The 23,183-nt window shown below is 43.7% G+C and overlaps 1 protein-coding gene across 14 annotated transcripts in view; it reads left to right on the forward strand.

The window, feature by feature from the left end:
- ptprk (protein tyrosine phosphatase receptor type K) overlaps positions 1-23,183 on the forward strand; it is a 103,490-nt gene that overhangs the window by 2,108 nt on the left and 78,199 nt on the right. For 13 of the 14 annotated variants that reach the window (XM_046373844.1, XM_046373850.1, XM_046373853.1 and 10 more), the window contains exon 2: positions 4,598-4,621. The exons of the other annotated variant lie outside the window; for it this stretch is intronic. In XM_046373844.1, coding sequence (XP_046229800.1) covers positions 4,598-4,621 — 24 coding nt within the window. The remainder of the gene's footprint in view (positions 1-4,597; positions 4,622-23,183) is intronic. 14 annotated transcript variants of the gene reach the window in all.

Consider the following 23,183-nt stretch of genomic DNA (forward strand, 5'->3'; position numbering starts at 1 on the left):
CTCCCACTAAAACCTCATAAGGCTCCAGTAAAGGACACATCAGACTCTATTTAAGTGCTGGAAATGACTCCAAATGCAGATAAATAAATAAATAAATCAATCAATAATCGCTGTTTTCTGCCCCAGTGTTCGCTTTGGCCTGTTAATGATTTGCATAGAAATTACACATTAATTACCACTTCGTCTGTGAACGTTTTATTGCCTCCCCCACCTCCTCCTCTTACCCCATATATCCCATAACCACCACCCTCCCCCCTCCCTTCCCTTGTAGCCATTCCCCCCCAGGATAACAAATGTGTGGAATTTCTTTGAGGCCTCTTTGGGAATCCGAGTGCCGTTAATTTGCAAGTAAATACTAGTGACGAGATGCTGCTGCTTTACGGACGGCGGGAGAGGGGCCATCATCAGTGTGGGAGGGGGGTTAAAAAGGGAGAACTTGCACTTGTTGGTTGTGTTGCAGAATAATAATCAGAATTAAGCGTGCGGCAGTAACAGCAATCAGTGAATCAGATACAAAGAAAAGGCTTCTCGCCTTGTGGTGACAGGACCCAGGATACGTGTGTTAATGCCCTGTGGTAATACCCTGTTCCTTACGCGATAAGTTGGTGAAAAATGACGGAGTCTCGCTTGTCGTTTGTCACGACAGGAAGTCAGGTTTGGCGGTGGATTCGGTGAAACGTTGGAGCAGCGAGTCTGATGGGGTTTATTAACAGGTTGATGATCAATGCGGTCAGTACAGGAGGAAGTCACAGTAGACTCACTCACAGGGGAGGGTGGTGTGTGTGTGTGTGTGTGTGTGTGTGCGTCAGTGGCCACTAGTCGCTCTCAGAAATCACCGACAAGGACAAGAAAACTCATCGGCAAGGACTTAAAACTGTCACATTTCGACAAAGTCACTTTGAGTTTGCGTTGAGGTGACTTCTCTCCAAATCCGTCTCATTTTTCCTTCTTCATCTTCGTTTCCCCATTTGGAAAGTCAAGCTGGAAATTGTGGCGTTTATGTAAATCTGCGTGTCTCGTCGCTTCTTATCGTGCCGTTCTGCGGCCTATCACTTACAAAGTCAGTGTATCAGTCAGTCAGTCAGTCAGTCACCGAGTTTATGTTAATTTGACAACTTTCTAAATGTGTCCCCTCTCTGATCGAGCCGTGACACAGATTCCAGGCGTCTTTAATCTTAATGAAGTGAAATAATTGTTTTTCCATTAGTGTCTCCAGACGAATTAGAAGGCTGCCACTGAACACCAAATCTGAGCTGAGTTTAATTATAATTGTAAATTATTTCAAATATTTTCAACATTAGAACCAAGTTGGTTTAATTATAATTACTTTTCAGCCCCATTTGTGAGATGAAATGAAATGCGTGCGTTTTCCCGGAGAAAAGGCGAGAGAGAAGGGAGTGGAGAAGAGGAGGAGGAGGAGGAGGAGGAGGAGGAAAAAAGAAAACAAGAAGTGCAACCATTGGTTTTTGGCCGTGGGCATCTCCTCCACTCAAGAGACTGTGAAAACGGCAGGAGGGTGTGTGTGTGTGTGTGTGTTTCTCTGTCATGTCCTGTGTGTGTGTGTCACTTAAAGAGAAAGAGGGCGGCCGATGCTTTTAAGCCCTCCGGTGTACAGTGGCACAAAGATGTGAAATGTTCGCCTCTCATTTAGATTCATGTGAAAATACCTCCTCCTTCTGCGCATGTCATGTGAGACAGAGCCACATTAAAGGCTGTTTTATTTATTTGCTCGTTAATAGTGATGCCTTCACTCGGCCGTCCTCCAGATCCATCTTAATGTCTTCTCCCCAAATCAAACACCACTTTGCTCGGAGCCAATCTGTTTCTGTTACGGATTTCAGTTCAGTGAAAGATTAAACAAAAAAAGAAAAACAACAAAAAAACAAAGTAATTCCTTTGAAAGTACGGGCTCATTTCTTCAGTCGTTAGGGGATGGAGTCTGCGCGCACACAAGCGTGTGTGTAAAATGTAATTATTCTGTTGAGAGAATTCATTAACTAATCCCTCATTAGACTGTGTGTGTGTGTGTGTGAATGAATTTGAGGGTTTGTGTTGAAAAACGGATTAGTGACACACAGCGACGCCGCAACCTTTCAGCCTCTCGCTGTGAGTAAGTTTCGTGACGTGACTGACGCGGGTTGTGATTCAGGTCCCCGCACGTCCTGCTGCGCGCCGCAACAGGATTCCCCGCAAGTCACAAGAAAAGTTTACATTAACGTGTTGTGCAAGTTTCAAGATTCACATTTTTTAAGATTTTGGCACAATGAAATATGACATTTCCATCAGCTATTTCTACCATTATTACACAATTAATCAGCGTGATGAGTAGTATCTCGGTTAATCCTCTGATGAACGATTAATCGATAAAATATTAGTGGAGAAAACTAAACAACTGAAGGCTAAGCTTTAATCTATAATGATCAGTCTGCTACAGTTTCATTAATCAGTTACTTTGCACCGGTTCCTGCTCTTCCATCCTCACGATCTGCTCTTCTTCATCATGTAAACCGAACATCTTTTGGGTTTTGAATTGCTGGTTGAACAAAAGAAGAGATCTGAGGACGTCATCTTGAGCTCTGAGGAAATGTAAAGGCCATTTTGTGTTGACAGTCGGCACATGAATCGATAAAGACATGCTGATTTGCAGCCCACATCTTGAAATCCGATTGCTGATTAAATTTCTGCTGGCTGATTAATTGATTAATCGTTAAATTTTGCATCTCTGACGGCATATTTTTTGATGAATGAATTTGTCACTGCTGGGCTATAACTGGCAATGCACACCTGGGCATCTTCACTCTTTTTACTCTACATCTTGGACTTTGTGATGAAGTAGAGGTCTGTGAATGTCATGCTGTGTGTCAAGCGGAAGAAGCAGAAGAACTCTGGCATTCTTTGCAAAAATTGAAAAATCACATTAAAACACGCAAACGTGAATGCACCTAATGTTGTGGTTGGCATTGACCTTTAGATACTGGTACACGGTGGGTGTAATCACTAGCCATTGAGCAGGAAGTGAACCGAGAAATTGTTAAAGTCCCATTTGTAATGAAGGGAGGCAGCACGTCCAAAACAAATCCCAAATCCCCGAAATATCACATCCCTGATGAATGATGGTATTAGTCCAGTATCATCAATCTCTGCTCTGCCCTGTTTGGCTCTGGTCACAGCTGTCGGTACAAGTGGGCCTTGAAACACCCCGCCGCCTCACGTACACACACACACACACACACACACACTTACACACATGGTTGGCTAATGACAGATTAAGTAATCAACACTCTCTGCTGATTAATTGCGTTACAGTGCACATACACACACTCTCTGTCGTTCCCTCACACTCACACAGATGTGAGCAGCCTCAGTTCTGTAGTCTAGTGTGTGGTGATAATGATACATAATGGAGACATGGCAGGTGTGTGTGTGTGTGTGAGGGAGGGAGAGATTGGGAGAATGATTATTTTTAGGGTTAACTTGTGGGTTAGGCGAGGCAGAGGGTAAAGGTTGAGGGTGAGAATCTGTTGGCTGAAGGGTTCGAGTTTGTGTTAAAGAACAGGTGCAAATCAACAGGTTGTCCTCACTATTTTTTATCACAGACTTGCGTGTGTCATGCATACGACTTCCAAAGCTGTGGGGTCGTTTGGCTGCTGCTGCCGACCTGAATGTAAAGGCTGGTCAGAGATACTTTCTTTTGAGTCTTTCTTCAACTTCACCGAGCAAAAAAAAAAAAGCTCTGCCAACATCAGAAACTTGTAATAGAAATCACAAGCTGGTCAGTTACAGTGTAGCTGCACACGACGGCTTTGGCTGCAGAACCTTTTGTCACTCCATAGATGAAGTCATACTTCTCAGATACCGTCTAATCCGTTGGCTGTAAATGGTCAACAAGGCGAAAGCAAAACATGTTGATCGCCCTCTTGGCAGCTGGCTGCAGTGTAGGTCATTAAGACCTCCCAGTCTGGCCAAACTAAAAACTCTTTTGTTTATTTTTGATAAATTTGCTTTTAATTATTTATTTGATGCTATTAAAAAGTGTGTGAAACGTCATGAGTGACGGCTGAGCCCTGCTTGGGAAGAGTCATAGTCGGGTCTTGTTGTCGCAGCTCCGCCGCTCGATCACTTCTGCCCAGAGTCTGTCTTCGAAAGATGTCGCCGACGCAAGATCGCGGTGGCGCCTTTATTTACAGGCTTACATCATCCAAACACAACGCAGATTGTGATTTGAGTCAGAAACAAACAGAACCAGTACTTGGTGCTGTGGTGATACACTCAGTTGTTTGCCTCTCAATATGTACCATTTGAGTGACCTTTCATACAAAACTGACTTCTGTTTGTTGTCTCCTCTGTTTGTTGTGATATTTAAGTGTCTGTCCTTTGGGTGAACTAGCAGTTTGAAGAAATCTCCTTGAATTATAGGACACTGTGATACGCAAATAATCGAGAAATCTGCAAAGAAAGTAATTGTTAGCTGAGGGTGTGGTTTTTCCTGAGTGTTAAAATACACTGCTTCTCTCTTGTGTATGTGACTGTCCACCTGTGCATGCTGTCCAGTCTAATTCTGTCTTATTATCTTCTGCTTTGCTTCCGTTGGACGCAGCTCACATGGGGCGCGCCGAGAAGGGTGAGTTACAAGCAGCCAGCCAAGAGCTGAGCTTCCTTTGTCATCATCATCGTCTTCATCGTCTTTGTCACAGTCTTCAGTGTCGTCATCATTAGTCTCCACCTTAACTGACACTTAAAGTTCCCTTTTCTTTCAGTGTGTAGACGTCCGTAGTGTAGCGATCTGATCGTTAGCGTGTGGTCATCCCATCCCGTTTGTGCTCGTTTAGAGTTTGCGTTCTCAGTGTGAACTTGTTTAGCAGGACCATGAGCCACAGAACTTTCAGCCTCACGTCCGCAAGCCATTTTGTTCCCTGGAAATAATTTGCAGGACGACAAACTTGAAATGAATTGATGAAATATTTGAAGAGCTCTTGCTCTGGCTTGCTGTTGTCTGTCTTTATGACTGGCTGTCATTTAATCTATTTGCCATTTGTTTGCCCCCACTCCCACCCCCCGCTCTGTCTCCGTCTGTCTCTGTCTGTGAAGTTAGACAGCTGTTGGTAGGTTTGAAGTTTCCAGGTGCTGTTTGTTTAGTTGGTCTGGTCTTTTAATAAAAGAGTTCAGAGCAATTTTGTTCCTGCAGGAGCCAAGCACATCTCATCTTCTTCTTCTTCTTCTTCTCACAAACGTTCACTTAAGCATCCTCACATCCGCTCAATCCGTCTCGCACGTGTCCTCGACTTTCCTGTCCTCCTCGCACAAACACACAGCAGATGGATGTTAATGAGGGAGTTGTTTTTCGTTGTGAAAGTGACACGCTAGTAAAAAAAAAAAAAGAAAAGAAAAGAAAAATTCACTGCAGAGACTTAAAAAGCGATCGCTGTGCAACTGTGGGGTTTTGTAACTCTACAAGCAAGGCTTTGCTGCTATACGAAATCAAAGCAAATGGGGTGAGTTGTGTTTTTATTTACAAAAAAATAAAAACAATAATAACTCAGCTTGTTTTACACAAGGTCAACATGTGGTTAATCCTCAACAACTGATGAAAGATGCTTTGATTTTGTTTTTTTGGGTTTTTTTTTTTTTTACATTTCTTTAGTATTATTAGGATTAGCAGTTCTGTGGCCCAAAACACAAATTATTTAATACAAATATAACAGAGAGCTAATGAAAGCCCAGCGAGGCAGAAACACTGTCGGTTCATATTAAGCAGGACAGGTTCTTGAAAATGGTTATGGCAGGTTGTACATGAGCTCACACTAATCTTAGTAGATTCCACTCAACTCAGTCCCTCAGACAGGATGTGCTCGTAACTGCCACAACGTTAATCGATCTGTGAGTTCTCTCTTGTTGAATAGTCGAGGTAGAAATGAATTTAAGTGCAGTGTTTTAAAGGATCTTGATTTCCTGTCCCGATTAAGGGGATTTAGTCCATCGGATGCGCATTTACTGCACGTCGCAGCGATTCCTCATTTAATGTGAATAACTCGCCACTCTAGAGAAGGCCAGACTTCTGATCAGTTGCTTTGATGGTGTGTTCACGTTCACGCTTAAGTCCGGCCCAAGTTCTCAGTTTCCACCCAGAAGGTAAATCACACCGAGCGCCTCTAACAAAGAGACCATTTGGAAACATCCAGGCTGCCTTTCTCTGTCCTTTAATGTTGAAACCTGCTTTGTTCCCCAACTTTCTTCTTAGCCTTTTAGTCAAGTTTTTGCACCACTAGGAATATGAGTTGCATCCAGTTAACAATAATGTCATCAAATTGACTCAGTTCAGTTTATTTAGCAAGTTGTGAGTACATCACCATAGCTCACGGGGCCACAATTTATGGGAAATAAACCAGAATCATCCATTAATGTTATTTTTTTATGCCTTATTTTTGTTTTTAAACACACTGTTGTGAAGGTTTCATTCAAGGTGCCTCAAGTGACCTTCAAGTAAACCTCCAGTTTCCTGTTGTTGCTGTAACCAAACTCTGCCCCGCATGTTTAGCAAATGTTTGACAACACTGGGGTCGAGACAAAACCACTCAAGACAACAAATATGCGAGTGTGGGGGAATTCTGGTCTCTCATTGGGCAACCCAACGTCCTCGCTTTGCGTGGGACGCGTGCCACATCGTCACGCTTATTTTCTCACCTTCTCTTGCTCTACTACCTAATACAGACAAATTGACCAGAAATGATCTTAAAAAGGAGAATTTCAGTATCAGTGGAGGTGTGACTTTTTGGAGCATGGGCCTTTTAGTCTCCTTGCTTGGGTTACTTTTGTGACTTTAGACAAAATTGGGATGTGAAAGTGTCCTTAAAGTGACATCAAAATGTGTCCAAGGCAGACAAACTGTCCAAAGACACTCTTTCTGTTGTTTACTTTACTTTAGGCGGTTGTCTGTATGTTGACCAAATGTGACAACAAAGCTGTGTGTGTGTGTGTGTGTGTGTGTGCGCACGCATATATAAGTTTATGTGTGAAAGAGCTTCATGTTTAGCCTTCAGGTGGACTGGATTCATAGACATGACTGAAGGGCTCCTGTGTGTGTGTGTGTGTGTGTGTGTGTGGCTATAGGCAGAGGCTGAAGTGGTTTCCATTAGTCCAGTTAAGAAGACATCTGTCACACACATACACACACACTCAAATTTAGCCATAAGCAATCTCTGTGCAGTAAACCATAGCCAGTCTCATTCCTGATCTCTGTGTGTTGTCTCATGATAAAGTCCTGGAGGTCATTCTGCTGCAGTCACTTCCAGCCATGCAGCTACAGCATGTACATCCTGACATGAAAAAGCACGCTGTTTTCACTGCCCCCACATTCCTTTCCAATACCTCTTTAAGCTGATTTCAGTAGAAAGCTTTCGAGACATATAAACCCTCCTCTGTGTGTGTGTGTGTGAGAATATCGGGGGCTCACAGACAGATGACCAGTCCATTAAGATTATCTTTTCCGTCCCTGAGCATGAATCTTCACATCACCACGATGCTGCTCCTGCGTTTGTTTGTGCAAGCAGAGATTTAAATCTCCTAGCAGATATTCTCTTTCCTCTAAGTGATGTTACACACTTTTTTTTTTTTTTTTTTAAGTCTGCCCGCCATCCTAATCTGTCGTTTGGTCTGCCAGCCTGCCAGCCTCTCTGACTGTGTGTGTGTGTGTGTCCCTCCTGTCTGTAAATGACTAGATGAGTGCAGACACATGGTCAGCCTGACAGCAGTTGCGTACACGTATTCGTACCTACAGTCAATCACTCTAACAGACAGGCAGTGTGTGGGAGTGTGTGAGACAGGCATTTGAATGTTGAACATCTGTCTGTCAGTTTTTCTGGTTGGTCCTCCTCAGCCTTGGTTCCTGAAAACACCGTCTGCGATAAAGTAAGAGTTCAGTCCGAGCAGGTTTATCGTAGACACATTTTTAGGGAAATATTTCTAAATGTTGTAATGTTGTCAGCTCCCAAACAAGCTCCATGTGTATTAAGAAAATCTGAGAACATTTTGATAAGCTGATGTTGATATTAGCTGATGAATACATCAGGTTCGCCATTCTGCTATCATAGTTCAGTTTTGCCCACCTGTCACATTTAATTTTCCACTTAACTGTCATTTTACAGAGGGCCCCATAAGTCACTAAACTATTCAATAAAGGCGATGAAACATTTAAACATTTAATTAATCAGGTGATCACTGCGTAGCTGCTGAAGTTTTTCGCCAGCCCAAAATTTAAAGGATTTGTTGGTTTCTGTTTTCTGATATTTGGAACAATGAAGAGAATGAAAAAAGAGATTTAATGAGATCCATTCTTATCAACACACTTTTATTGGAAAAGACGACGCAAAGCCTTCAGCCTTCCTCCTCATCCCCCACAGGAATTTAATTGAACTGAATCCATAATCAGAGCCTGACAAAGCAGAGACACTGGGCTATTACGACTGAAATGCATACTTCCCAGGGATTAAGAAAAGGTCACAAATGATGTGTAAACATCACAGCGTGGCCTGTTAACGCAGTATGGCTTAAACATCAAAATTAAAATATGCAGCACCACCAACAGCTTCAGCACTGACAAGAGGGGCCAACACCGCCTGCAGCTTCATACCTCCAAACATTCCACTGCTCAGATTTATTTCCATGCATTCAGGGAACTAAATAATAGTTTTTCCACGGTTTCCATAGATTGTAGGGTGAGAACACCTACTGAGATCGTATTTCTCCGAGGCGCTTCTGTTTTGAAGTGAGCAGCATTGAATAAATCCTTGTGGGAGACACTAACCATGAATTCTGCTGCTCCGAATAGACCAAAGTTTTGTTTTTTTTCCCCCTCTTGAATGGCACCAATAGCCTCTGCTTTCCACTGGACGCGATAAGAAGGCAGTGCAGCGAAATTCCCAACGGACGCAGCAGCACGTGAACCAAGGAAAACACCAAAATAGGACATGTGAGGTGTTTCTTTGGGAGGTAGCGAGTCAGAATCTTATTGTGAAGGTATGTGATTTTTTTTATGTTGCTCCTCAGTGTTGCAACACACACTCACTCACACACAAACTCACCAGCGATGTTGATACTGTGCAGACTCCACCGTGTCTGGTGGAGTCGAGTGAAATCAGTCAGTTTAGTCAAACAAACTGTCCTCTGCTCCCTCCTCTCCGCTCCTCTCCCTTTTGGAATTTATGGCCCACTAACCTAAACAAAGCAACACAATGTTTATCAAACCCTCCCCCCTTCTTGTGTACTCCTTACCCCCCCTTCCCCTCGTGCCCCCCCCCCCCCCCCCCCACTCCCACTCCCACCCGCCTCCATTGCCCCTCGTCTCCTCCTTATTTCCCCAGTTTTTTAGTGTGTGTGCCGCCCCCTCCGAAACACCCACGACAAGATGAAGCGTGGGATTTTGTGTTCCCAAGTCCGGACTAAGAGGTGTTGTATTACAGGGATAAAGTGTGTGGATCCTTTTTAAGGTGGAAACTGCCAAGGGAGCTAAATACAGGGCAACATGGGAGCAATAGTATAATAGGAATAATGCAGAACTCTTACAATGGGTTGCGTTTGGTTCACGTTAGGGGTGGACGATCTGACGATGATGGCGATCGATCTTGATCTTTCAGCTGAGAGATATCCAGTTTATTAAAGCAGATACTAGAAAGTCAGAACCAGAAAATGTTTGAAATCTTTTCTTGAAGAATTACTTAAGTGCTGATTACCCAAATAACAAAAGTAATTGTGTTTCAGTTCAACCGCCGGCAGTTGATGATTGTTAATGCAGCTGCCAAACCGAGGACTGTGATGTTTCTGTGTGTTTTATCTGATAGCTCAAAAGCCAAAGAACACATTCCTCTCTCCAGTGTCACGCTGGCACAAAACATCCTCACCTCTTTGCCTCTACCTCACCCCCCCTCCCCTCCTCCTGTATCACGTCAAGGTCTCTCTCTCTTCCTCTCTCCTTCTTCTCCTTCTCCTTCTTCTTCTCTGTCTTGCTATCTCTCTCACCCACTTTCTGGAATGCTTTTGTTAAGTGTTTTCTCTCTGCTCTGTTTTCAGTTCAGCCAGATTTACTCTGACTCCCTCTCTCACACACAGACACACACACACACACACACACACACACACACACACACACACACACACACACACACCCTTTGAATCTAAGTCTTTGTAGAAGAAACTGTCTCTTTGTATTAAGTGGCTCGGTTAACTGTCACTATGTCTATATTGGGCCAAAGGTAAATAAAGTGTGTGTGCATCTCGTGTGTGTGTGTGTGTGTGTGTGTGTGTGTGTGTGTGTGTGTGTGTGTGTGTGTGTGCGAGCCAGGCGAGCTGTCTTGTTGGAGTAACGGTTAGCAGATACAGCTTTGCCTCCCCATGACATAAACTGTCTCTTACACTCAACCTCACACACACGCACACACACACACACACACACATGCACACAATAGTACCTTAACACACAGCGTCGTCGCTCTGTCTTGCGGGGTCAGACCCTCACTACAAAGTGGACTATGCGAAGTTAAGTGCAGGCTTGAAGCAGAGCTGCTGCAGTCTAAGTTCTGAATGGGAAAAAAACGTGCTGATGTGTGATGATTCGTGGGTTCTTTTTGATGAAAACCCTCAAAGACAATATGAGGAATACTATTAAAAAAAAAAGGTTATTCATCCATGGTCATATACGCACAAAGCCTTTCCTTCCAGAATGGCTACATGTAAAGCTTCTGGTTTCCTGACAGTAGACAAATTATTATCTCTTTCAAAACTCTTTAGAATCACCAGCCGTTGAATTGCCCCTAAAGTAGATCGGGGGGCGTTGGAGCTGCTTGCCTTGTTATACGTTGCTTTGGTCGTGTTACCCTGAGGCCTGCTGCACAAAAGCAATTTCAAGCAAATTGTTTAAAATGTTTGTTTTGTCTGGTGAAACATGTCAGAATTAATGTCAGCGGAAATGAGTGCCGAGTGTAAAGTTCTTTTGACCCACATTCAGATTGACCACAGCTACGTGATTAGCATGTACGTGTCTGTAGCCGATAATGTGTTTGCCACGTCTATGCGGTCACACCAGCAGAAGTGTTCACCCAGTCTCCTTCAGCTGGAGTTCAAACAACTGAAAAATTCAAGGGCGTATTTTTTGTTTTGCATGGTCAACCAATAGTAACGTGTTTGAAAATGGAGAAATCCTGACCTTCTGAGCTGTGGCGTTCCTCTCGCGACCACACAAAGCCTGCATTTAGCAAGTGTGTGATGATCTGCTCATTAATTATTCGTCACCCGTCGCTTTCAGGAACTCTCTGAGCAACTTTGTTGGATGAAAACTAATGTGACTGAGTCGTAAACTGCAGATTTGATTGGGGTCCGGTTTAGTCAAGCAGCAGGCCTGGAATTATCATCAGCTGTGCTTAGAGTTACCATTTATGACCTGCAATTAAAGTCATCTGGCAGCAGAAGCAGAAATATACACAGTGACATCCCTTAAATTGTGCAATCAGCTGTGCTGAAACTAAGAAGCGGGAATCAGAGGAGATTTTTTTTTTTTGTAATCGTTTGAATGTTAACTTTTTGATTTGAAACATTTTGAAACACTATTACAAGAAGTGTCCCATTTCACACTTTTAACGCCGCAGCTTTAGTCACAACCGCTTTCTGCTTTTTCTGGCTTTGCCCTTGAGCAAAGCAGTTCAGCTCCGACTGATCGAGTGGCGCTGCAGCGGCGGCCGGCAGTAGCAAAACCAAAGTGGTTACACTTGCAGTGGGGCAGCTCCCAAGCGTGTAACCTTGTGAATGTGTAGCAGCAGCAGCAGCATGTCTGCTCAACGCAACAGTTCCCCGGATACATAAAGGTTAAATTCAAACCTGGAGCTCTGCCGCTTGCTATCACATGCACGCACCCTCCCCCCCTCCTCACACACACACACACACACTCCAGAGGCTCACATACCTCTGGATGCAGCGAGAAAGAGTCAGCCACATGTGGTTTCGGTTAGCCACACTTTCCCCTCACACAGGCCCCAAACTAACCACTTCTACTTTGCCATGGTCAAGTACATGTGTACATCTCTTGTTCAGCGTGTGCTGCTGTGTGTTGGCTTGTAAATCCGCCTGTCTGTACGTGTGTCGGCGTCTGTGTTTAGTGTGTGTGTGTGTGTGTGTGTGTGTGTGTGAGTACACGTCCCGGGCCCGAGGCAAAGTACAGTGAGAACAGTGAATCAAGGTTAGTGGTCCAAAGAGAGCAGGAGAGATTGAAGGAGGGATGGAGAGAGAGAGAGAGAGAGAGAGACTTTAATTGAGGCAGCAGAAGTAGGAGAGGGAGCAAAAGAGGAGAAGGAGGAGGAGGAAGAGGAGAGCGACTGCATGTTTTTACTGAATTCACTTCTAGCTGTGTGTGTGTGACTTGAACATAATTATTTCATCGTTACTGATGACGACGTTGAGCTTAAGCTTAGAAATGTGGACTTAACAAACGGGTCACGGCGGGGATTTTATTTCATGCAGGCTTACAGCAACAAAAGAAAAAAAAGTGCTGTTGAAGGATGTTCTGTTGCTAATAATAGACTAAAGTTTGTTCTGTAGGACTTTTCTTGTTGTCCATTTTCTGCCACACAGATCCAAGTGGACTCTTCTGTGCTTGTGCGGCACGACTGCGGTGGTGGGAAGCAGTGACAGATGTTTAAATGTGACTTGAGCCAAGCCAGCGATAGCAAACTGCTGTTTGTGCTGTTTGGATACACTCGAAACACACCTCTTCTTCTATACATGGAGCCTTAATGTCACAGGTGGTAGTGTGTTTATGCCCGTGAGTCAGCTCAGAGGTACAGACAGGCTGCATCCCTGGGGGTTGAAACTACCTCTTGCGTAATAATTTAAAGTTGTTTGAGCTGTCCCGGTTGTAATCCACAGCTCTGCCTGTATAATTTGAGGAAGCGGACTCTTCTCTTTGCTCTTTGGTGTGTTATTTCCCTTCAAAGATGCCAGATGTCAGTGAAGTTGAACCGAGCTTTTATTTTAAGTTCAAACCAGCCGAGCTCACTGATGTTTTGTTTGTTTTTCTTTTGACCATTCAGATTTTGAGAGAATTTTTTTAGCTTTTTGTACGAGCGCAAAACACACACACGAATAAACACTTAGACAAAGCAGTTAAAGTGTTTGTGCGGCTTTTTGTGAACATAAAGATGTGGAAAATGTAACTGTCTTTGATTTAATTGTCTTAAGCTGGCAAATTGATCGTTAAAAGCTCCTAAATCTCAGTGGGTCAGTTGTTACAAGCTCACAAACGTTGTTCAAACCCGCACAACTTTATTTGAAAACTGAAGAAATCCCAGCAAGTGACCAAGAAATGTATATAAAATGATGCACAAGACATCCAGAATGTGTTTATTCGATTAAGTGGGTTTGAATCTTCAGTGAAGACTTGGACCAAGCTGATGCAGAGCATAAACATGTCGAAAAACTGTACAATCTTACAACACTGAAACTGTTCATGGAAAAGAAAGGGGGGGGGTATGTGTGAAGGGAGTAACAGGATCCTCGGCTTTGTCAGCGTGTAATAAATAGTTTGGTCGATGCTGAATATTTGCATGATGATTTTGCACCAGAGGAAGCTAGTCAACATGAAGCTCTCTCTCCTCTGGGATTCCTCAGAACATGACTCACGTTAATGATGCCGCCTGGTTTTTATTAGAATCACAGGAAAAATCAACAAGCCTGTTGTTTGCAACCGACGCATCGCCGAACAGTGCGAAACCTCCACCTACTTGTGTGAACAAATGAGAAAGCCAAACCTCTTCTGAATGACACACAAAGACTGGACAGACTTGACAGAAGACAGAAGATGACAGAAGACAGTTTCATATATATATATATATATATATATATTTCCACTCCATGGCTCTTTTTACAAGTGTACTCTGTCCTGACTCCTTAAGTGAATTGTAAATCATTTTTCTTGGCTGCGGCAGAATCAATTTGGCGGGTCATTAAGAGAATAACGAAGCATGGTTTAACAAACTTAACTTGAATGTATCTCAGGGCTGTGATACAATATTTCTTTATTGTTGGCTTTTTCAGTGAGCTAATTTAAAAAAAAATCCTGTTGTGTGTGCCATGAGGATTTTGTAGATAGGAAAATCACCATCATATGAATTTATTTAAAAGCCACGTTGTCGTCTGTGTTGAATGTGAACAATACAGGCGTAACAGAAGTGAAATCCACTTATTTCAAGATGTGAACGTGAACAGAGGTGGCACTTCTAGCTGATATGTGCTGAATCAAATCTCCTCGGAATCATGTGGCCATTAAATAGAAATTGAATCTTGTGATGAAGCCTCTTGTGTTCTTACCAGTGCTGCTTTTTTATGGCTGTTAGCTTTGCAAAGTTTCAATTTCTTACCATTTCGCTGCTTGTCGAGAGGTGAAACTAGCATATATACAGGTGTATATATTTTTAGATTTGATTTAAAAGACTTAAAAGAGCTCTGCGAGTGTTTCTGTCATCGTTATTTGCTCTTTATAGCTTAACTTCTCCTGTCAGTTAACTGTGACAAAAAGCTCTTTAGATGTTTATTACAGGCCCTGACCCGAGTGGCACAGACCTGGACTGTAATCCTTTACAAAATGAAAGCAGAATGAACTGGGAGTGAATGATACACAATAAAAAAAGCGGGCAGAGAAAAGCGTGTGGGAGAAGGAGCGAGAGCCGTTTGAAGTACGATAAGAAACGAGGCAGGAGGGGAACGCAGACGAGAGCAGACCGACACAACAAACTCATGCAGCTGCACTCTTTCATTCCTTCTCCCCCACCATTTCTGCTGATAACAACAGAGGAGCGAGACAGAGGGAGGGACGAGTGAAAGTTATGCTGGTTTGATAGGACGCAGGACTCAGAGAGTTTTATTTGCTCCTCATAAGTTTCTGTTGTTTGGGGTTTAATGCTCAAACACACTCGCTGCTTCCATGTTGGACGGAGGGAAGAGAAAGAGCAGAAAGAAGACAAATGTTAAGTTGTTCACCCATATTCATGCAGGCAGCAGCCGGGACTTGAGAGATGGACTTTGTCCCTTGTTCCTGTGTGTGTGTGTGTGTGTGTGTGTGTTTACATTGCTAACTGGCTGGAGGTTTCTGCTCTGAAATCAGTCTGTTTGTCTTTCGGGGGGCCGTTTCTGTTTCACATTCTTCAGCTTTTTTGATTGGAGCTCTTCAGATTTCACCAGGGGGATGTAGTAGAGAGTAAAATTACTTCAATCAGTTGACCTACTTTGTTTTCACATGTTCACATTGGCCCAAATCTTAAGGTAACAGTACGAATTCATGATATGCAGCCAAAAGGACGTCACATGGACATCTGGGTTTGATGGACCACCAACTTTCTCATAGCCATTACTTTACCTTTTGTTCGTCAGTGTTCCAGTCTTCCTAAGTTATTTCGAACTACTAGCTAGTTTCAAACCCGACCTTAACTTAAACGGGTTCCACCATGAAAACTTACCGAATGTTAAGACATCATGGTAGAAGAAACGGACAGAAATAAAACAAGTGAAATAAATGAAGTCAGAGAGTCACCTGAGTCTGACTGCAGACTCACAACACTGCTACCATTCTTACATGCAGGAACTCTGCGGTCTGTCCAGCCCGCCGGCATTTGAGGAGACACAGGATGCCTTTAGATGTGTAATCAATCGTTATAAAGAAAAGAAATTAACATGTCCACCTCCTCCTCCTCTTCCTCCTCCTCCTCCTCTTTCTCTGCACTCTTCCTGTCTTTCTTCTCGTCCGTTCTGCTCTCTTCTCCCCTACGTTCCGTTGCTCATTATGCCGATCACTCAGCTTTCACTGACACACACTAGTCACACCTCATTACTGACTGAACACACACACACACACAGAGTTTTCAGTCAGTGAACCTGCATCACTGCTTAATGTGGTGAGGACGGATGTGGACGCTCACAAGTGGGCAGCCGTCTGAAACACGATTTTAATGTGTACGAGATTCAGATATTCAGAAGGCCGTTAGTCGCTTGTTTGGAGAGTTGACGCAGAATTAAAGTGACAGAAAAAAGTAGTCCATCATCTTCAAAAAATGGTCATGGTAGAAAGTAGGTATATTTACTCAAGAGCAGGATTTAAGTGCTAATGTGAGGTGCATGTACGGTACTCAGCTAGTACTTCCCATTTTATGATACTTAACACTGTGACTGTGAGCTACTGTAGAGATTAAGATTTTACGAACCATAGAGCATTAAATAATGTGATCAGCTCAACAAATACATCGAAACCTAAACCACCCGACAGTTGGGCTGCAACTAACAGGTACTGATTGTCAGATGATTTCATCAAATCGTCACATTTCACCAAGTTGTGAACGCATACACAGCAGCAAAATTTCAAATTTAAGAAGCTGCAATCAGCGAAAGTTTGGTATTTTTGTTTGAAAATTAAACTAAAAATCTATTAAAATGTAGAAGAAATAGTAGATAAGTACAAAAATATCAGATTATTAAGGAAAATAAAATGAAGCCAATGAATTTCACCGTATGAATAAATTTCCACCAGGATTTAACTTTATATGTGAAGTGTGTGTAAGTGTGAGAGTAACACACTGGGTATGATGATGCATCATGGCAGATACAGTAGCTTTGGCTACAAAGAGTGTGTGTGCGTGGGTGTGCGTTTACGACAGGTAGTGAATTATACGAATGTGTTTGTCCATTCGCGTATGTTTCCACATGCGTGTGCTGACCACAGGCCTGACAGGCAGGTCTTAATTAGTTGCCACGGCTACCGATGATGCGTCCTGACAGTAACTGTGGTGATGGCCCAATCTCCTGCCTCGGAGCAGAGCGGCATGCTGGGATTGACACGGGGTTCACTCAGTCATCGTGCTGTTTGTGTATACACTGTAAGTGTGTGTGTGAGTGTGTGTGTGTGAGAAAAAGTTCAGACTGAGGAAAGTCAGTCAGGCAGCTACTTCCTTGTTAGTCAGTCAATCAGTCAATTAGTCAGTGAGGAAGGGATTAAACTTAGAGGCACACAAAAACCACCCACACACACACACACACACACACACACACACATGGTCTTTGTGTGGTAAACACCAGTGAAAATAGGAAATTGGATGGCGATTTCCAATCTGTAGGTGTGAAGACATTATGACTTCAATCATCACTTTAATTCTTCCCTTTCTTTGAGCTTTCTATCTGTAGTCCTCTCCACCTCATCCTTTGTTTCTTTTCTTTTCTTTTTTTTTAACTTTATTCATGGGGGGGGGGGGGGTCAGCAGGGGTGCAGAGAGAGCGAATGCACATGGCGTGTCGCAACAGATCTGCAGAGAGATGGTCAGCTGTGCAAGAAGCGATTTAAGCAGGAGTGAGAAAAACTCGCCTCTCCCCAAAACCACTTAACGAAAGTGGAGTTCGAAGCCGAAAAGGAAAAGCAACAAAACGAGTAGCCTGATCTAGCGTGATCTCTGTTTTATTTTCCCCCCACACACACACTCCTCTAGTGCTACAATTACTGCATTCATTATGCATTCAGCGATTTGAATTAGTCTAAATGACAGGCGAGAGACAAACAGAAGAGGAGCGACAATTGCTGCACTCTGACAGACGGACCACCCTTGTTTGGATCTGTGTGTGTGTGTGCGTCTGTGTGTGTGTGTGTGTATACGTGCGTGTGTGTGGGTGGGTGTTTGGTTTGCTGGTAGTGAACTCAGAGATGAATCTTAATGGCCATCATTTAACCTTTCACCTCAGCTTACACACACACACACACACACAAACAGGCGCAAACACAAGGACACACAAAGAGCTGGTTTACTGGATGAGGGATGGAGTGCTGAGTGGAGTGCTGAGGATATTCAGTGGAGTGTGTATGTGTGTATACGAGTGAGAAGGGAGGGAGAGTCTGTGTCTGTATACCTGTGATGTTTGTGTGTGTGTGTGTGTGTGTGTGTGTGTGTTGAGAGGTTGATCGGGGTCAATAGACACAATTTATCTGTGAGAGCTTTGCAGGATCCACTCTTAACCAAAATAATTATGTGCAGACCTGAGTAGCACAACTACACAACAGTGCAATAAAAACTCACTCGAGAAAGTTTTCACGTGTTGCAATGAGTTCACACACACGTCTAATCAATTTGTTAGTCCATCAGGACAGAATTTGTGGGCAACAATTTTGATGATACATTGATTGTTAAAGTCATTTTCTTTGCAAAAAATTCACTGGTTACAGCTTCTCAAATGTGAATATTTGATAGTTTTCTTGGTCTCCTACGAGTAAATTCAATATTTTTGCATGTTGGACTGGTGTTCAACTGGTCAAGTTGGCTTCTGGGGAATTTCTAGTCGCAGACCTTCTACAGAGTGGGAAGGAAACTTAATAAAATGGACAGAAATTTGGAATTAGTGCTGCAGTGCTCTCTGTGGGCAGTCGTGTTGCACTTCTGGCAACATCTCAGCCCCAGCAGGTGTTTCGCATCTGCAGTCAAACAAGGCACACCTGCTCTGACGTACAGGTACGTAACGATAAAATCTCCGTCAGTTACTTGATAACTGTTGAGATCAGAACGACGGTGACAACGGACCCATTTTATCCAAAGAGCAAAGGTGAGAGTAAAGGCTGCTGAAATGGCTGAAGCATGTTCTGCTCATCTGCCGCGGCTTTAAAGTGAGAAAACTGTATGTGCAGTAGCATGCAGGCAGGAGAACTGCTGAGTTGTGGTTACATGATGGTAGTGGGTGGAAGCTGCCATGTGTGTGTGTGTGTGTGTGTGTCCATCTGGTATGACCCCCTGTTCAACTCCTCTAGCACTAATGCACATATGGGCACACGCACACACACCACACACACCAATATGAGGGAACAGCTGAAAGAAACTGCAACCTTCTACCCGTCCTCCCTCCTCCCTGCAGAGCCTCAGGACTCATCCAGGTGTCCACTTTCCTCCTCCTCCCCCACAACCACCACCACCTTCTTTTTCCTCTCTTCTCTGGGAAGAGATGGGGTTGCATCCATGCGTAGAAGTCAGCTGACAGCGTCTTCACCTTCACTGTGTGATATCTAATGAAGAACAGTAAAGCAAAGGTGAGAATGAGATCAACAAGAAGTGTGGAGGTTAAAGATGTTGGTTTTATTCACACTCACAGGTTATCATGCCGGTTTGGTAACTGTTAATGTGATTGACAGGCGATTAGCTTAGCATAAAAGCGATCACTAGCATGTCTTTGTCCAAAGTTAGCTAAATTAGCCTGCGAGCTCCTCTGAAACTCGCTGATTAACATTTTCAATCTTGACTTTTTAATTAGAATACAAACCCAAAGTGTAAAAACCGACAAGTTCCAGGCTTTATGCTACGCTAAGGATGAAGGACGTAAAAAAAATAAAAGAGAATAGAATGAAGGTCAAGAAAAGTAATGAATTTGGAAATAGAGAAAGAAATGAATAGGGTTTCAAGGAGAAGAATTAAAGAGAAGGGAAGGAAATACGAGAAGAAGGAAGAAATTGCAACAAAGGAAAGATGACAGGAAGGTTACAGAAGTGAAAAAAATGAAGGACCAAAGAAAAGAAAGAAAAAAATTCCAGTTTTGAACATAAACCCAGGAGCTCTGAATACTGCTTATTAAGCAGGGACCCTGTGTGTGTGTGTGTGTGTGTGTGTGTGTGTGTGTGTGTGTGTGTGTGTGAGACAGGGTGATATATTGAAACACACCTCTGTGGAACAGCTGCAATGATGAGACGGGGAGTAGGGAGTAAGAGGTGTCTACCGTACGCACACACACACACACACACACACACACACACACACACACACACACATTCATGCATGCAGACACACAGAGCTGAGCTGAGTCCTTTATTGTATTACTGTGGCCAGCTTGTATCAGAGGGGGAGCGAGCGAGGGGATGAAAGAATGCAGAGAGAGGGGGAGAGAGGGAGGGAGAGAGAGAGGGGGGAGAGAGGGAGGGAGGGAGAGAGAGAGGGGGAGAGAGGGAGGGAGAGAGAGAGGGAGGGAGAGAGAAAGGGAGAGAGAGGGAGAGAGAGGGAAGGAGAGAGAGAGAGAGAGAGAGGGGGTGAGAGAGAGGGAGAGAGAGGGGGAGAGAGAGGGAAGGAGAGAGAAAGGGGGAGGGAGAGAGAGGGAGATGAATTTGTTGTGACTGCTCTGGCGGACTCAGCTTTTTAACGCAGCACTTCTTCTTCTTCTTCTTCTTCTTCTTCTTCTTCTTCTTCTTCTTTCCCCTTTTCCTTTCCTGTCCTCCTCTCTTCCCTCTGGTTTCTCTCTGCTATCCACTGCTTTTCATTCCTCAAAACTCTTCCCGTCTCATCTGTGTGCAAACTTTATTACATTACAAAGATAACGAGGCCGACACAGGAAGCGACAGAAATTGAGAAAGACAGACAGCTGTAACTAAAAAAAGAAAGTAAAGTAAAGGCTTAAAAAAAGATGGGGTGGAGAGGTAGAAAAGAAAAAGAGAGGAAGAAGGGTAGAGGAGTGGAAAAAGGGACAGACAGATAGAAAGACAGAGAGATTGAATAGATGAATCTGATTTATCTATAATGAAATCAGCCTCCGTCTGTATTGAGGAATCGGCTCCATTCAGCCTTTCTGCTGTTACAGACAGATTTACCCGTTTAATATTCCACAGATCAGCGCGAGGAGATACGCCTCGACCATCGGGCTGCTTAGGAGGTGCGGCCGCTGACGGCATCCTACTTTAAACGCAAAGTTATCGCTTCTTAGCGTTTTGGACTCGGCGGCGAGAGTTCACCACATGCGTGTCAGCGTGGATGCTGTCGTCACGGCAAATTATACAAAGCTGTTTTAGATTTTATCACCTGACGATGTGATTTTCCTCTTGGTCTCAACTGTGAGGAATTTGAATCGTACGTGTTAGTCAGGCCACAGTTTTTGATGTGTTTGATTAAACTACAACAGTTAGTTTATTAATCAACTCGTCACTCTGCATAAATCGGTCTGTTACAATAATCAGTACAATTAATTTATTATTTGTTTTGGCCATTTATCAAGTGAAGAATTTGCTGGTTTGAATATTTTAGCGTTTGTTCAGTCACTAACCCTCTGTCCCATGTTTTACAGGTCAAAAGAGTCCTCTGAAAAACATTTTACTTATAAATCGAGAGGGAAAATAATCATCAGAGGCAGACTTCCTGTTTGAATTAGACAGCGTGCATTATTTGCATGTACTTGGGCATCACAGACTACTGCTTATCTGAGCTAATACACAACAGAGCAATGAGCTAAGATTTAATATGTCATGATAAAGATAATGAAAACAGTCTTACTCATTGTTAAACAGCATCCACAAAACAAGAATCTAAATCCAGAAGGAGGAAACATGAATAATGTTGAAGATATGAAGATGCTGAAAAACTCTCTGCTTCACTGTGTGTTTGTGTGATGGGTGCATTCAGTGTTTGTTGGTTCCTGCATCCGTACACGAAGACTACGGCAAAAGGCTTTTCCACTTTGCAGTGTGTGTGTGTGTGTGTGTGTGTGTGTGTGTGTGTGTGTGGGCATGCTCTCTGTCTCTTTCTACCTTTCATGTCCGTCCAGGCATGAAGCAATCCACTCCTCACACACTCACATTCTGCCTCAGGCCACCACACACACACACACACACACACACACACACACACACACACACAGCACCATCACATTGCCCATGGCTACATAGTCAGTCCAAGGAAGCTGTTTTTTACTCTTCAAGTTGTTTGTTTGAGTGGATTTTACTCAAAGCCCTTGGCATAACATCACACACACACACACACACACACACACACACACACACACACACTTATGCATGCATTCAGAGAGATATGTGGAAACAGTCGTGCACATTTTAAGGCCTGCCTGTACGGATGTCTGCTCCTGTGGGCATGGCATAATAACAAACAAACACACACACACACACACACACACACAACTATACATTCTATACATTTCCTGGCTGCGTCTCTCTGTACTGAACCAGCAGCCATAGTAGGAGTTATTGTCCAACACCAGCAGCCAGATCAGTCTAGCTCACATGCCAGAAACACTTTCCAGTCCAGTTATTGTGTAAATGTGTGTGTGTGTGTTTTCCTCAAATTGCATCTGTTGTTATGGCAGACGTTTTTGCAGCAGCTTCTGTATGTTTCACTGATGGATGTAAATTTGTTGAGAATCAAAGGACGGAGCTGCAACAGACTGCTAGTTGATGCTTTTTGCTGTAATATCGCGCTGTGATTTGGGAAAATTACAGTCCATCTCGGGGGTTTTATGGAGTAACTGTTTAGTAAATGGTCTGCATTGTGCATTGCCAGGGGATTTGTTTATTCTGAGATGAAACAAAAATGTTGTGATCGCGAAATCCCAGTTTGAAGGCCGAATGGGCTGTTAATGCTGGTAAAGTGGGAAACTGGTTTGAGCTTCCCTTGGACCACATCAGTATTTCCTGTCTTTTCCTCAGCCCGTGTCACTATCAGTTTCCCTCCTGTCTCCTCTCCTCGTCCCTGTTCCCTTCCCCCTCGCCTGCGGGACAGGAGGCAGAGAGGAGTGGACAGTTAAAGGAGATGATCCCCCACCCCTTTCTCCCCCCATCCCTCACTCTCCCAGCATTACAAATCCCCCTGTCCACTTTGATTACTTACATTAATGTGAGCAAGAAAAAGACTGCACTCTGGGTTCGCCTGTGTGTGCGCTACAGTGAGAGAATGGCCGGGTTTGTGTGTGGATATACGTGTGTGTGTTCCGCCCAGACACAAGTCAACAACCAAACAGAGCAGTGATTGTTGGGTTGTTGTATAACAACCAATGGTTTCGTTGTGCGACAAACCGGAGAGGAACGAGCATTTTCTGCCTGCCTGCCGTGAACGATGGCACCGACATGGAGGGAGGAGGAGGAGGAGGAGGAAAGCAAGGAAGTGTGTGTGTGTGTGTGTGTGTGTTTAGTCCTCATGGTGGGGATGGATGGATAGAAAGATTGGACATGGATAGATAGACGGGATAAATGGAAATGTGGCCAGTCTGCACTCGTTTTCCATTATCAAGGTTCCAGGCTGTTCACAGAACAAACACAAACAGCGTTAATTACTTGGCACACATTGTGGCGTACGTGCCGCAATGGGAGCAAGAGCTTGTGAATTGTGTGTGCTCGTTTATAAAAAAAGAGGAAGAGGGCTTGT

This window comes from Scatophagus argus, chromosome 19 (assembly GCF_020382885.2).
Source record: "Scatophagus argus isolate fScaArg1 chromosome 19, fScaArg1.pri, whole genome shotgun sequence".
In the NCBI taxonomy this organism is placed as follows: Eukaryota; Metazoa; Chordata; class Actinopteri; family Scatophagidae; genus Scatophagus; species Scatophagus argus.